Here is a 16,258-nt window from a genome sequence, read left to right as displayed (position 1 = left end):
TTTCCAAGGGTCTAAATCTGTATGGAAGCAGACTGCCACATCCTCCTCCCGCGGAGCGGCTGGGGGGTTAAAAATACTTCTAACTACTGCCATTCTCAATTATACCACTGATCACATGGTTGTAGCTGGTATTTTCAGTTCCTGCTTCCACCACCCATTCCATGGTCCCTTGCTGTTAGCCAGAACCTCACCTGGTCATTGTTCTTTGCCCAGTGGGGTGACATGATCCTTCTGTCCACAAGGTGCATTGCAGTTAGCCAGCACGTGCTGTTAGGCGTTGCCGGGAACTTTTCTGACCTGGCACAGGAGCTGTGAGACACGCCCTGAGGAGCTTACACGTTCTGATCACCCTCTTCCTGCCTCCATTGTACAATTAAGCAGCCTAGCCTCCCTTGAGGGTCAGGATTGGCCCCCCAGCCAGTACAGAAACCTCTTCTCTGCCCATTGGTTTGGCGAGGTGAGAAGCGTAGTGTGGCCAGACGGCCCATATCAGCTTCCATTTTAGTGAAAACGTCGTCATCGTAGTCCCTGGTGGAGGCAGTTCTTTCTTGGCAGCTAAGACCTCTAAGTCAGAACAGCCACAGTTACAGCAATGAGAAAGGAAACATTTTGCTGAAGGATTGTTAGTGAGAGCAGCCAGTCCTGTTTCCACCTCTGGATGCCCAAACCTGTGGATCCTGGCCGTGGGAGAACCAGCACCACGTATTGGTCACTGTTTCTGGGCAGACTCTGCATTCTGTCTGGCCTTCCAAAGGGCGACCCAGAATGGGGAGCTTCTCTGAAAGGTTCCTGAGGACCTGTTGCTTCTCTGTAGCTATGGCCTCTGTGATTCTTCGGTCAAGTGTCCGCTGGGTCACTGTTCACCAGTGGCCAGCAGTTGGAGGAAGAGCAAGACGGGGAGCAGGGGGCGTAAGGGCAAGCTGAAGCCTGTGGGGTCCGCTGCGTTTGCCTGTGACCATACCTGACTGTGAAGAACCTTGTGAGACCTTGCTTCACGTTTGCCTCCCAAATTTGCACAAATTCTTCTTTTGTTCAGTGATAACCAAGAACCACAGAGGGAAAGGGATTCTGGAGAATGTAATTCCCAGCAAAACAAACTTGATAATAAAACCCGTTGCCTTTGAGTCGATTCCGATTCATAGTGAACCTCCAGGACAGAGTTGAACTGCCCCATGGGGTTTCCAGGGAGTGGCTGTGGATTTGAACTGCTGACCTCTTGGTTAGCAGCCCAGCTCTTAACCGCTGCACCTCCAGGGCTTCAGCTTGATACAGAACAATTCAGTTCAGGTTTTTATTTTTTATTTTTTGGTGATAAAACTGTACACAACAAAACAGTCACCAGTTCAACAATTTCTACGTGTACAATTCAGTTACATTGATTACATTCTTCATATTGTGTAAACATATTGCTATCCTTTTCCAAGTTATTCCACCTCCGTTAACATAAACTCAATGCCTCCTAAGCAAAAAACTTCTGTTTCCCCCTTTCTCCCACCTCTGGTAACCACTTACGTTTTATTTCATGTAAGTGAGATCATACAGTATTTGCCCTTCTGCAACAGACTTATTTCTCTCAGCAGAAGGTACATCCGTGTTGTGGCGTGAATCAGGACTTCATTTTTCTTTATGGCTGAGTAATATTCCATTCATGTATGCACCATATATGGTTTATCCCTTCATCTGTTAATGGGCATTTGAGTTGTTTCCACTTTTTGTCTATTGTGAAAAGAGCTGCAATGAGCATTGGGGTACAGGTTTCTCTTTGTGTTCCTGCCTTCACTTCTTCTTTGGGTGTGTACCTAGGATTGGGATTGCTGGGTCATATGATAATTCCGTGTCCACCTTTCTGAGGAACCACCAAACCGTTTTCCACAGGGGCTGCACCATTTTACATTCCCACCAGCAGTGGACAGGAGTTCCAGTTTCTCCACAACCTCACCACCACTTGTGGTTTTCATTCTTTTGATCATTGCCATTCTAGTGGAGCTGAGGTGATATCTCCCCGTGGTTTGGACTTGCATCTCTCAGCAACTCAGTGAGAGAAAGACTTGGCGGGATGCTTCTGTAAATATTACAGCCAAGAAAAACCTGTGGGGCAGTTGTATGCTGTCACATGGGGTCACTATGAGTTAGAATCAGCCTGAGGACACACAACAACAGCAGCAGCAGTGGCTAATAATATTGATTACCTTTTCATCCGCTTGTTGACCATTTTAATACCCTCTTTGGTGAAATGTCTGTTCAAGTCCTTTACCTATTTTTTTAATTAGATAATTTGTCTTTTCATTGTTAAGTTGCAGTTCTTTATGTATTTTGGACATTAGACCCTATCAGATATATGGTTCCCCAGAATTTTCTCCCAGCCTGTAGGTTGTCTTTTCACTTTGTTGATACAGTCCTTCAATGAACAAAAGTATTTACTTTTTGTGAGGTCCATTTACCTGTTTTGTTTATTTGCTGCCTGTGTTTTTATTGTCATATCTGATAACCCACGGCTAAAAACTAGGTTCTGCAACCACATTCCTACATTTTTTTCTAAGAATTTTGTGGTTTTAGTTTTCACATTAAGGTCCTTGAGTCATTTTGAATTTTTTTTTGTGTGTGTGTATGGTATGAAGCATGGATCTTGATTTTCTTCTGAATGTTCAGCTCAGCTTTTAAAATTATAAATTTCCCCCAAAGCACTACTTTTACTGCATACCATGAGTGTTATGTCCTGTTTTCACTATTTTTTTTAATTCACATTATTATTTATTTTTTGATACATGGTGCTTTTTGTTTTTCAAATATATGGTAATTTTTGATTTATGTTTTTATTATAAACTTCTAATTTAAGATTATCGTAATCAAAGAGCATGGGCCTGTATGATACCTCTTCTTTCAAATTTTTTGCAAGTTGCTTGGTACATGATTTGTATCCATATTCCATGTGCACTTGAGAGGAATGTTGTTCTCTCTAATGGTTGGATGTATAATTCTATATTTTTTAATTAGAGTTTACTTCTTAAGATGTTCAAATCTTTTATTTATCCTTTTGTTTTTATTTTTGTTCTGTCTACTTGGCATATCAGTAGCTGGACGGAAGTGTTAAAATCTTCCACTCTTGGTAGATTTGTTTACCTCACTCTACCCATAACCCATTGCGGTCGAGTTGATTCCAACTCATAGCGACACTATGGGACAGAGTAGAACTGCCCCATAGAGTTTCCAAGGAGTGCCCGGTGGATTCGAACTGCCAACCTTTTGGTTAGCGGACATAGCTCTTAACCACTACGCCATCAGGGTTTCCTTCTCTCTAGTTTTATAGATTTTGTTTTTTATATTTTAGGGGTATGTTATTTATCTATTTATTTATTTATTTAATTAGCTACATGCACCTTTAAAATTTGTGTAATTGTCCAGTGAATTGAGCAGCTTATCATTTTATTTTTATCCTTAAAATGATCTTTTTACCTGTGTATATTTTGTTAAGATATTAAGATGGCTGTCTTTCCATCTGTTTACTTTCAACGTTTCTGTGTGTTTTTGCTTAACTCTGTCTCTCATGAGTAGCAATGAGTTGGATTTTGTTTTATAATTTAGTCTGAGAATCTGTATTTTAATCGAAGTTCAAACCACTTATTGAATTGTGATCATTGATAGATTTCAAATTGTTTCTACCATTTTGCTTTTTTGATTACTATTTATTCTGATTTTTTTTTCTCCCATCTTCTGTTTTGGAAACCCTGGTGGCGTAGTGGTTAAATGCTACGGCTGCTAACCAAAAGGTCAGCAGTTCGAATCCACCAGGCGCTCCTTGGAAACTCTACGGAGCAGTTCTACTCTGTCTTATAGGGTCGCTATGAGTCAGAATCAACTCAGTGGCAATGGGTTTATGAGTCTTCTTTTTTATTTCCTGATTTCACTTTTTTTTTTTTTTCCTTTTCTCTCTCTTTTTTTTTTTCATCTGATGAAATGGAATTTATACATTTTATTTCTATTCTTTTGGTAGGCACCCTTGAAATTTTACTGTGTTATTGTTAGATGGCTTCAACTAAGTTTTGACTTACAGTGACTGTGTACAACAGAACAAAACACTGCCCGGTCCTGTGCCATCCTCACCATTGTTGCTATGTTTGGGCCCATTGTTGCAGCCACTGTGTGAGTCCATCTCGTTGAGGGTCTTTCTCTTTTTTGCTGACCCACTACTTTACCAAGAATGATGTCCTTCTTCAGGGACTGGTCTCTCCTGATAAGGTCCAGTGTATGTGAGATCACGTCTAGCCATCCTTGCTTCCGAGAAGCATTTTGGCTGTACTTCTTCCAAGAAAGACTTTTTCATTCTTCTGACAGTCCAAGGTATGTTCATTATTCTTTGCCAGCACCATAATTCAAAGGCATCAATTCTTCTTTGGTCTTCCTTGTTCATTGTCCTGATTTGCATATATATGAGGCCATTGAAAATACCATGACTTAGGTCAGGCACATCTTAGTCCAGGAGCGATATCTTTGCTTTTCACTCTTCAAAGAGGTCTTTGGAGCACATTTGCCCAATGGTACACATCGTTGGATTTCTTGACTGCTGCTTCTGTGAGCGTTGATTATGGATTCAAGTAAAATGAAATCCTGGACAACTTCAGTATTTTCTCCGTTTATGAAGATGTTGGTTATTGATCCAGTTGTGAGGATTTTTGTTTTCTTTATGTTGATTTGTAATGTATATTGAAGGCTGTAACCTTTGATCTTCATCAGTAAGTGCTTCAAGTCCTCTTCACTTTCAGCAAGCAAGGTTGAGTCATCTGCATAACACAGGTTGTTAATGAGTCTTCCTCCAATCCTGATGCCCTAATCTTAATATAGTCCAGCTTTGATCAGCATGCGGATTGAATAAGTATGGTGAAAGGATACAACTCTGACACACACCTTTCCTGATTTTAAACCATGCAGTATCCCCATGTTCTCTTCCAACAACTGCTTCTCGGTCTATGTATACGTTCCACATGAGCACAATTATGTGTTCTGGAATTTTCATTCTTCACAATACTATCCATAATTTGTTATGATCCACACAGTTGAATGCCTTTGCATTGTCAGTAAAATACAGGTAAACATCCCTCTGGTATTCTCTGCTTTCAGTCAAGATTGACCTGACATCAGCAGTTGTATTTCTTGTTCCATGTTCTCTTCTGAATCTGGTTTGAATTTCTGGCAGTTCCTTGTCGATGTACTACTGTAACCATTTTTGAATTGTCTTCAACATTATTTTACTTGCATGTGATATTAATGATATTGTTCGATAATTTCCAAATTCGACTGGATCAGCTTTCTTTGGAATGGGCACTAATATGGATCTCTTCCAGTCGGTTGGCTGGCCAGGTAACTGTCTTCCTAATTCTCGGCATAGATGAATGAGCACTTCCATCACTGCATCCATTTGTTGTAACACCTCAATTGGTATTCCGTCAATTCCTGGAGACTTGTTTTGCACCAATGCCTTTAGTGAAGCTTAGACTTCTTTCTTCAGCACCATTGGCTCTTGATCATATGCTACCTCCTGAAATGGTTAAATGTCAACCAATTCTTTTTTATACAGTGACTGTGCATTCCATCTTCTTTTGATGCTTCCTTTGTCATTCAATATTTTTATCATAGAAACCTTCAATATTGCAACTCGAGGCTTAAATTTTTCTTCAGTTCTTTCAGCCTGAGAAATGCCGAATGCTTTCGTAGCTTTTGGTTTACTAGCTCCGGGTCTTTGCACATTTCATTATAATACTTAATTTTGTCTTCCTGAGCCACCCTTTGAAATCTTCTGTTCAGCTCTTTTACTTCATTATTTCCCCCTTTCACTTAAGCTACTCTACTTTCAACAGCAAGTTTCAGAATCTCTTCAGACATCCACGAAATGACATGCCTTCAGAAGTGTTTTTCTTGGGGTATTAAAAAAACAAACAAACAAACCTGGGACTTCGAGTCAATACCAACTCATAGCGACCCCATAGGACAGAGTAGAACTGCCTCATAGGGTTCCTAAGGAGCAGCTGCTGGACTCGAACTGTTGACCTGTTGGTTATCAGGTAACCTCTTAACCACTGCACCGCCAAGGATATAGCTGTTGTAATTGGGAAGGATTCTTTAGAGGACGATACCAGATGTGGGGCCAATTTCCCCTAGAAAACTCAATCATTCCATGCCTTTATCTGTATTCTTAAAATGTGAGTGAAAATAGTGGCCTGTGTAATACATGTTGAGAGTAAGTCAACATGACCAAGATGTCAGGCCATGTTTTCTGTAGTAGTTTCCAGCAGTCCTGGGCATGCCTGGGCTTGTAGATGCATCTGGCTCCATTGTCTGTTTTCTTTCCCCTGTGTATGTGTCTGTGTCTGTTCTCATCTTTTTATGACTCAGAAGTGATTAGGTTTATGACACACCCTACTGTGATCGGTGTACATGAAGTAAATTCCTTAAGCAGCTGGAAGCAGTGGTTGACACAGATATATCACAGTGAGTGGAAACTGGTCCATCTTTCGTCTACCTATAATTTTTTTGCTTGTTTTTTGTATATTTCTATGTTGTTGATTGGTCAGCACAAAAAATTGACTATGGTTTGAGAATGTTCAGGATATTTATTTCCTTATTTCCCATCTCATACCAAAGTAGAGTGTGACCATGTTGGTGGGTAAGAATATGTTATAGATTGGATTGCGCCCTCAAAATATGTGTTGAAATTTTAACCCTTGTACCTGTTTGGAAATAGGGGATCTTTTTTTTTTATGTTAATGAGGTCATATGAGAATAGGGTGCATCCTAAACCTAATCATTTCTGAGAAATAAAAAGAGCAGGTTAGACTGAGACACACAAGGGGAAGAGGAAGGCAGACGATGGAGGCAGAGGTGTCTACAAGCCCAGGCACGCCAAGGATTGCTGCAGCTGCCGGAGGCTGAAGTGACAAGGACGGGCCTTCGCACAGAGCCACGCCCTCAACTTAGCCTCCAGAACTGTGAGAAAATACATTTCTGTTCCTTAAAGCCACCCGCTTGTGTTGTTTCTTTATGGCAGCACTAGGAGACTAAGACAGAGTGAAATTTTATATATATATAAATAAATCTCCGAAGACATTCTTATAGTCAAGTGCTTATCATAGGTAAAGACTGATTTCTCCCCGGCCCCCCCTCCCCACCCCATAAGAGCTCTTCAAAATAACTTGTGGCAATAAAGGAAACAATTATTTAGGGTGTAATGTAGGCATGATTCCAATAATAATATATAGCCTTAGTGAGAAAAAACACCCAATAGGCACACTAAGTCCGTATTGCTTTATACAAGAAGAGAGGGACTGGGGGGACTCAGTTACCTACCCTGAGGCATGTGGCAGTGAGTGATGGAAATAGGTTTGACCTTCCATCCCCCTGACTTCAAAGCACATCACTAAAGTAGGTTTTCCATAGGAAAGTGTTATTCTACATAAGAAGGTCCTTTACCATCTAAATGAAAGGCTGCTCTGTTTAGCAAATACTGAAAAATGCTGTGGAAAAGAATGAAAATACAGATAAACTCCTGCTCACAGAAAAAATCCTCTAAGACATAAAGGCTTTTTCACATAATAAATAAAAGTGATGGGTACTTAATGGGCCTAGCAATTAGAAGCAACACGAAATTTCCAGAAAATGCATTGACAAGGAAAGGTTAAAATATTTGAAAAGAGCTGTGGGAACCCATTATTATTACAGTACATGATCCCATGCTCAAATTTCCCCTTTTAAAGGCATTTTCCTACATTCTGTTTAGTTTTCACTGTATGGCCATCTCCCTGGCTCCGTCCCCTGGAACAGGAGAAGGGATTGGGGTACATAAAAATACTTCAGTTAGATTAACAGTGTATTTGATCAGTTTTCATTGGCTTATTTTAAGCTACTCCATTTTGTTTTGTACTCAGTGTTTTGAAAAGGCAGCTAGCTCAGAATGCAGCCAAGCCTTGTGCCTTCATCATCTCCCCGTCCGCTGGGAACTGACAGGGGCGGGGCAAGCTGTGGGGTCCTTCCATGTCTGAGGACCTTCCCTGGTTTCATTTACTCAGTCTTAAGGAAAACGCGTGATGCCTACAGTGAGGGTAGGGGAGAATGTCCTTTAAATTCGTGTACGTTCTTCAGTGAATGCTCTACTGTTTTGGCCTTGACACCCTTATAAAAGAGCCTATTCTGTGGACAAGTCTATATTAAAACTCGTTCAGAGTTAGACTTCAGGAGGCAAGTGCAGAATAAATCGACGGCTGTTTTCTTTCTAGAGGAATAGCTGCTGTTCAGGGGGCCAGGTGTCCAGTGGTTAGGGCCCTGGGTCTCCTGAGCAGAGGCTGATGTTTCATGCCTCTGGCACCCTGGGGCTAAGGCCACCCACAGCAGCGGGTGTGTATGGCTCATGGGACAAACATGGGCACCACCCAACCCTGCAGGGTGGCTTACCGTATGTGCCTCATGGCCCCTGCCTCAGTATATTTAAAATTATAGCTTAGAGCTGTGTGGGGATAAAGATGAGCACTCTTTGACCTTGAAAGTTTATTTCTTTTCCTCTGATTTTAAAACACTTTAGGGGCTCCTAAGAGTATTGTGGTCCCTGGGTACTGCAGCCACGCTGCCTAGTGAAAAGGTCACCTGCAGCCCACATGAAGTCACATCTCCATGAAGTTGAGACCCCAATATTGAAAACAAGGGAGATAGAGAAATACACAGTATTTTAACACCTCCTCCTAAAAAGAGAAAAGTGTCTTAGTCTCCTGGTGCTTCCCTAACACAGATACCGCAGGTGGGTGGCTCTAAAGAACAAAAATTTATTTCTCACAGTTCAGCAGGTGAGAAGTCCGAAATCAGAGTGTGGCTGTGGGGAAAGGTCCTTCCTTGACAATTTCGGCCGCTAGCAGCTGCAGAATCTTTGGTGTTCCTGGGCTTGTAGGGGCATCTGTCTCTGCCATCCGACTGCCTCTTCTCCCTGTGTGTATCCCTGTGTCTAATCTGTTCTTTTGATCTTCATTAGTAAGTGCTTCAAGTCCTCTTCACTTTCAGCAAGCAAGGTTGTGTCATCTGCATAACGCAGGTTGTTAATGAGTCTTCCTCCAATCCTGATGTCCCGTTCTTCTTCATATAGTCCAGCTTCTCATATTAATTGTTCAGCATACAGATTGAATAGGTATGGTGAAAGGATACAACCCTGACGCACACCTTTCCTGACTTTAAACCAATCAGTATCCCCTTGTTCTGTCTGAACAACTGCCTCTTGATCTATGTAAAGTTTCCTCATGAGCACAATTAAGTGTTCTGGAATTCCCATTCTTTGCAGTGTTATCCATAGTTTGTTATGATCCACACAGTCAAATGCCTTTGCATAATCAATAAAACACAGGTAAACATCCTTCTGGTATTCTCTGCTTTCAGCCAGGATCCATCTGACATCAGCAATGATATCCCTGGTTCCACGTCCTCTTCTGAAACCGGCCTGAATTTCTGGCAGTTCCCTGTCGATATACTGCTGCAGCCGTTTTTGAATGATCTTCCGCAGAATTTTGCTTGCGTGTGATATTAATGATATTGTTCTATAATTTCCACATTCGGCTGGATCACCTTTCTTGGGAATAGGCATAAATATGGATCTCTTCCAATCAGCTGTCCAGGAAGCTGTCTTCCATATTTCTTGGCATAGATGAGTGAGCACCTCCAGCACTGCATCTGTTTGTTGAAACATCTCAATTGATATTCCATCAATTCCTGTAGCCTTGTTTTTCACCAATGCCTTTAGAGCAGCTTGGACTTCTTCCTTCAGTACCATCGGTTCCTGATCATATGCTACCTCTTTAAATGGTTGAATATTGACTAAGTCTTTTTGGTGTAATGACTCTGGAAGATCAAAGACCACAGCCTTCAGTATGGATTACACCTCAACATGAAGAAAACAAAAATCCTCACGACTGGACCAATGAGCAGCATCATGATAAACAGAGAAAAGATTGAAGTTGTCAAGGATTTCATTTTACTTGGATCCACAATCAACAGCCATGGAATTAGCAGTCAAGAAATCAAAAGACGCATTGCATTGGGCAAATCTGCTGCAAAGGACCTCTTCAAAGTGTTGAAGAGCAAAGATGTCACCCTGAAGACTAAGGTGCACCTGACCCAAGCCGTGGTATTTTCAATCCCATCATATGCATGTGAAAGCTGGACAATGAATAAGGAAGACCGAAGAAGAGTTGATGCCTTTGAATTGTGGTGTTGGTGAAGAATATTGAATATACCATGGACTGCCAAAAGAACGAACAAATCTGTCTTGGAAGAAGTGCGGTCAGAATGCTCCTTAGAGGCAAGGATGGTGAGACTGCGTCTTATATACTTTGGACATGTTGTCAGGAGGGATCAGTCCCTGGAGAAGGACATCATGCTTGGCAGAGTACAGGGTCAGTGGAAAAGAGGAAGACCCTCAACGAGGTGGATTGACACAGTGGCTGCAACAGTGAGCTCAAGCATAACAACGATTGTAAGGATGGCGCAGGACCGGGCAGTGTTTTGCACAGGGTCACTATGAGTGGAAACCTGCTCGACGGCACCTAACGACAATAACAAACAACCTGTTCTTTTAATAACACAGAAGTAATTAGGTTTAGTACCCACTCTGAAACAAAGAAAACCCTATTTCCAAACAAGATCATATTTACGGGTATAAAAACCAGTTGGCTCATGGTAACCCTATGTGTGTCAGGGTAGAACTGTGCTCATAGGGTTTTCAGTAGCTGGTATTTGGGCAGTAGATCACCAGGCCTTTCTTCTGAGGCACCTCTGGGTGGACCTGAACTCTAAGCTTCCATTTAGCAGCCAAGCATGTTAACCATTTGCACCACAGAAAAAAACCAAACCCACTGCTGTCAAGTTGATTCCAACTCATAGCGACTCTATAGGACAGAGTAGAACTGCCCCATAAGGTTTCCAAGGAGTAGCTGGTGGATTCAAACCGCTGACCTTTTGGTTAGCAGCCAGGCTCTTTAACCATGGTGCCACCAGGGCTCTTTTTGCACCATACAAAACAAAAAAACACAGAGCCGTCGAGTCGATTCCGACTCATTTTTTTTTTTTTTGCACCATAGGGGCCAGAATTTCCATACATATTTTTCAGATACAACTTAATGCATAACATCAAGTCTCATGACATACTGTACCCAGCAAAACAAGACAGGATGCTTTGTCACGTTTAGCTGGATCTTTTGTACAAGAACTACAGCAGGCAACTCAGTCTCTTCTCTCGCCTCCTGGAAGGGCTCCATCAGAACCTTCAGCTCCTTTGGCTGCTGACTTTCACTTTGCAGCCATGCACACATCTGCACCTGTTTTCAGTCTCCCTGGAAGAATAAGGACAAGTGAAGTCAGTGATTGGGTCTCCCCTACTGGGTTAATGATATAAGTGAAGAGTCACAGCAGGAAAGCAGCTTTCCTGCTTAGTTACTGCTTATGTTTCTGTCCACAGCTCAGTTCAGTGCATTTTTTGGATATTTAAAATAAATTCATCAGTTCTCATGGCCCCGTCTGTGTAGCACCGTCATTTCAAAGGAGATGTTTTTAGAAGACAAGCTTCGTGTTCCATGCATGTGTGCACTTATTTATGAGGTTTGAGCGCTGGAGAACAATGTGGTGGAGATATGACACCCTTTCACAATGACTACGAAATGTCTCTGAGGGTACGAACAATGACCTAGGCATTTAAATGTGGATGAAAATAGAAATTGAGGGAGAGAACAAGAATGTTCCATTTGATCCTCTTGTTTCCTGCCACCTTCTTTAGCCTTTCAAGGACTGGCACGTACTGGGTTTAGCTCACCATCTGCTGCATAACCTAGGGGAGGTGCACCCTGGGAGTCATCGGTACAGACCCTATAGCCAACCTGTGGGGCTAGTGTCCTCATGTGACCTTCATCAGCTGTGCAACCATGGCAGGTGCCTCGGTTTCTCACATGTAGAACAGTGCTAACACCATTCTTCCTCCATAGGGCCATCGAGAATATTAAACAGGTTCATATATGTAAGAGTGCTTAGCATCAACAGATAGTAACGTTACGGGTAACCAGTTGCCATTGAGTCGATTCCAACTCATGGTGACCCCATGTGTGTCACAGTAGAGCTATGCTCCACCGTGCTTTCAGTGGCTGGTTTTTCTGGAAGTAGATTGCTAGGCCTTTCTTCTGAGGCACCTATGGGCAGACTCGAACCTTCAGCGTTCTCCTCAGTATAGCCAAGTGCCTTAACCAGTCACACCACTCAGGGACTCCTTTGCCATTCTAGTTGTTGCTGTTGACCGGTTTCCAGATTTCATCGAGCGCGTGTATGACCGTGAGAGAGAAAGGAAATGGAATGGGTTGCGGGAGGGCCTGGCCGCCTGTTTTTCCCCAGATGTTAACCTGGGTGCAGACGGTTATTTCGGTGTTCTGCTCTGCTCTCCGTCTCCCCTTGGTTAGTTGCTTGGGATCTGGATTGTGCCAAGTCCAGCATGAAGCTAGAGCTGCTAATGGAACTGAATGAACCATGGACCCACAAGGAAAGGTTACGGATCACCAGGCTGTAGTATATCTAAGACAGCTGTTCCGTGAGTCCAAAATTTTGCTATTAAGACCTCAGTGGCAGTTCTTCAGGTCCAGACCGCGTGGTTTTTGGATCAAAAATCCTCTGGGTTACTAAACATGCTTGGTGAGAATGAACGGCTTAACCAGCGTCCAGTCCCATAGTGAGTGCTGTTGCGGCAAGGTCCCAGCAGAATGCCTCGCCAGAGTGAACACCTAACTCCGTGCACATGTAAGCCAAGGAGGCGGTGTGTCCACTTCACTGTGCCGAAATTGTGGACAACTCAAGCAGTCTACTTTTTTTTTGGAGTGTGGTCAGAAAGAGATAAATAGAAAATAAGCATTAGTGTGTGCGAATGGGTTTTTTAAAAAAGCATTAGTCAGAGGCTAATAATAAATGCCCGTTTTGTGTTTGTTGCCGGAGCCTAAGGGAGGTGGGGAGCACGAACCAGAAAGTGTTGCACGTTCTTCTAAGTGTTTCCCGTTTTCTCAGTGTCCATGTTTAGCCCTCTTTGACCTTTTTCTATTAGCCTATGATCCTGTTAAAACATTAATTGTCAGGGATTCAAATAAAAGTTCATCACTTTACAGGCTGAGATGGTTTTTAATTTTTTTTTTTTTTAATTTGGATCCATTTGGAAGACATAAAATATCTTTACAGTAATGTTCTAAGGCCAAAGTATTTATGACCCTCTGATCCAGGGAGGTTGATTGTCTTATTTTCTCCAGATACTAGCATGTCTTTGTATATACTTGGACCCCTGGTGGTGCAGTGGTTAAGAGCTCAGCTGCTAACCAAAAGGTCAGGAGTTCAAACCCACCAGCTGCTCCGTGAAAACCCTATGGAGCAGTTCTACTCTGTCCTGTAGGATCGCTATGAGTTGGAATTGACGCAACAGCAAGGGGTTTGGTTTCTAATATACTTCTCTTTCTTCTACTTTTGGATAAAATTCGTTTCTCCATTTATCAGGGAAAATTGAAAACTGATGTTATATCCATTTTGCATAATTTAAATATTCAATATTGGGTTATTTATACAGAAAAATGTGGTTATTTAGTAGAAGTTTGCACAGTCCTGCTTTTGAGATAATTCTTTAAAATCCGGTATCTTCTGACATTGATTAATGTTGGTGAAATTCTGGTCACCAAAATCACTGGGATCAGAGTGTCTGTAAGTGGTAATTTTTTTATATACTTTTTTCTCTCCTTAGGAGGTGGAAGACCATGTGGCATTTTTAATAACGGTTCCCACGGCCCTGGCAATCTTCTTCGCGATATTTATCCTTGTCTGCATTGAGTCCGTGTTTAAGAAGCTGCTCCGTCTTTTCTCTTTGGTGATATGGATATGTCTTGTTGCCATGGGATACCTGTTCATGTGTTTTGGAGGCACCGTCTCTCCTTGGGACCAGGTAAGGTGTGCGGATATTTTTGTATTTTCTTTGTTGGGTGCCTTGGTTTGTAACATGCGGAGTTTGGTAAACTCGGTTCTAAACTGCAAACAGGAGACTACTCGCTGAGAATAAAGTTGTTAAATTAGCTGTCTGTAGTTTTGAGGGGGTTGGGTGGGGCTGATGGAAGAAAAAAATAAGATGGTGAGTCAGCAGCGCTGCACAACAAACTCTTTATGGGGCAGAAGCATTGATGGCCCCATGCAGGGTGTGGTCCCCGCAGCAGGAGGCCCTCCAGATACAGGTGGTTCAGGGAGCCACTGGAAGAAGAAGCAGGGGAGAAGGGAAAAAAGGAAGGGGGCTTGTATCTGCCTAGGTGAGGTCCTTCTGCAGCAAGCGGGGGAGCCTCTGGGTCAGCTTGTGGTTCTTACAACTACAGGGCTTATCTAAGGAGCCCTGGCGGAGCAATGGTTAAAGCCCTTGGCTTCTAACCAAAAGGTTGGAGGTTCGAACCCACCAGTGGCTCCGTGGGAGAAAAGGTCTGTTCCATAAAGACTTAGAGCCTAGGAAACCCTATGGGGGAGTCCTACTCTGTCCTTTAGAGTATTTGTGAGTTTAAATTGACTCAATGGCACACTCCACCAACACAACCTGGCCAACAGATGTTGGGCACAGTTTCACAGGGTATGCAAAGCAGGCAGGCTTCACATGGCTAAAAGTCTACTTCTTTGGGCTGTTTTGAAAACAATTGACATGTACAAATTTGAGTTTGGTGCCAGCAGACTGTTCTGGGCTAAGATGCCTCAGCTTGCTGTGGAGAAGTAAAAGCCTGGAACCAGTGCAAAGAGCCCATCTTTGGTTCATTGCTATAGCACTGTCTTAGCTGTGTCCCCATGGTGGGAGCCAGTGGGTGCCCACTTGAGGGTTGGATGCAGAATCCACTTCAACTCATCAAACTGCTGGGAGCCAGGGCACTGTCTGGGTCTCCTCTTGCTGCTTGTTTTAGGTAACTGACCTTCTGCATGGCCCAGAGGTTTGGTTTACACTTCACACCACAGTTTTGGTCACTCAGTTCTTCACCTGTGCCCTGAGTGCCACATCTATACCTATTGCCATCGAGTTATTTCTGACTCATCGCGACCCTATAGGACAGAGTAGAACGGCCCCATAACGTTTTCAAGGAGCACCTGGTGGATTCGAACTGTCGACCTTTTGGTTGGCAGCCATAGCACTTAACCACTGCACCACCAGGGTTTCCAAGTGCCACATTTAGGCTTCCATTATTCCAGAATTCTCCTGAGACTGGAGCCTTACTCCATGTGCTAACTCTCAAAGCCTGGTCCTTGCCCTTGAATTCTTTCTCAGTTACTGGAGTCTTCTTATATGCAGACAGACTTCTGTGGTACTGACTTTATGTCATTGTGAGTGCATCGTGTCAATATCATTGATCCACAGACCTGTTGGGAAACCCCCATTCTTTAATTTTGAATCTGGTAAAGTTCTGGGCTTGGGAAATTACTGCCTCTGGCTGATGTCACATCCTCAGGAGTGTTAGTCTAACTGGGTTTTTCCCTAGTGCTGCTCCCATTTGGGTGCTTCCTCCCAGGGTCTCCACCTGGCCAGATGGATATAACTTTCGACTGTTCAGGAGACAGGTCTGGCCAGGAGACGTGGACTGAGGACCTGTAATGTATGCCATGGTCTCTTCAGTTGCCTCAGATGCATGTGATCACAGGACAGTGAAAATGGAAGACAGAAGAAGAATTCATGCATTCGAATCGTGGTGTTGTCAAAGAATATTGAGTATACCGTGGACTTCCAGAAGAACAAACGAATCTGTTTTAGAAGAAATACAGCCAGAATGCTCCATAAACATGAGGATAGCGAGACTTCAGCTCGCTTACTTTGGATGTGTCATCAGGAAAGACCATTTGCTAGAAAAGGACATTATGTTTGGTAAAGTAGGAGAGCAATGAAAATGAGGGAGACCCTCAAAGAGAAGGATTGACACAATGGCTGCAACAATGGACTCAAACATATTAAAGATCATGAAGGTGGCACAGGACTGGGCAACGTTCTGTTCTGTTGCATGTAAGGTTGCCATGGTATTTTCAGTCACCTCAAATGCATGCAAAAGCAGGACAATGAGTAAGGAAGACCGAAGAAGAATTGATGCCTTTAAATTATGGTGCTGGTGAAGAATATTGAATATACCATGGACTGCCAGAAGAAGGAACAAATCTGCCTTAGAAGTACAGCCAGAATGCTCCTTAGAAGCGAGGATGGTGAGATTTTGTCTCAAGT

General features: G+C 42.8%; 1 protein-coding gene across 1 annotated transcript in view; it reads left to right on the top strand.

Moving 5' to 3' along the window:
* The window catches only part of ADCY2 (adenylate cyclase 2), a 515,387-nt gene that overhangs the window by 19,923 nt on the left and 479,206 nt on the right, over positions 1 to 16,258 (top strand). Inside the window, exon 2 of the mRNA XM_010588063.2 lies at positions 13,778 to 13,975. Coding sequence (XP_010586365.2) covers positions 13,778 to 13,975 — 198 coding nt within the window. The remainder of the gene's footprint in view (positions 1 to 13,777; positions 13,976 to 16,258) is intronic.

Source organism: Loxodonta africana, chromosome 2 (assembly GCF_030014295.1).
Source record: "Loxodonta africana isolate mLoxAfr1 chromosome 2, mLoxAfr1.hap2, whole genome shotgun sequence".
In the NCBI taxonomy this organism is placed as follows: domain Eukaryota; kingdom Metazoa; phylum Chordata; class Mammalia; order Proboscidea; family Elephantidae; genus Loxodonta; species Loxodonta africana.
The sequence above is the reverse complement of the archived record's forward strand: the minus strand, read 5'-3'. Positions and strand labels throughout refer to the sequence as shown.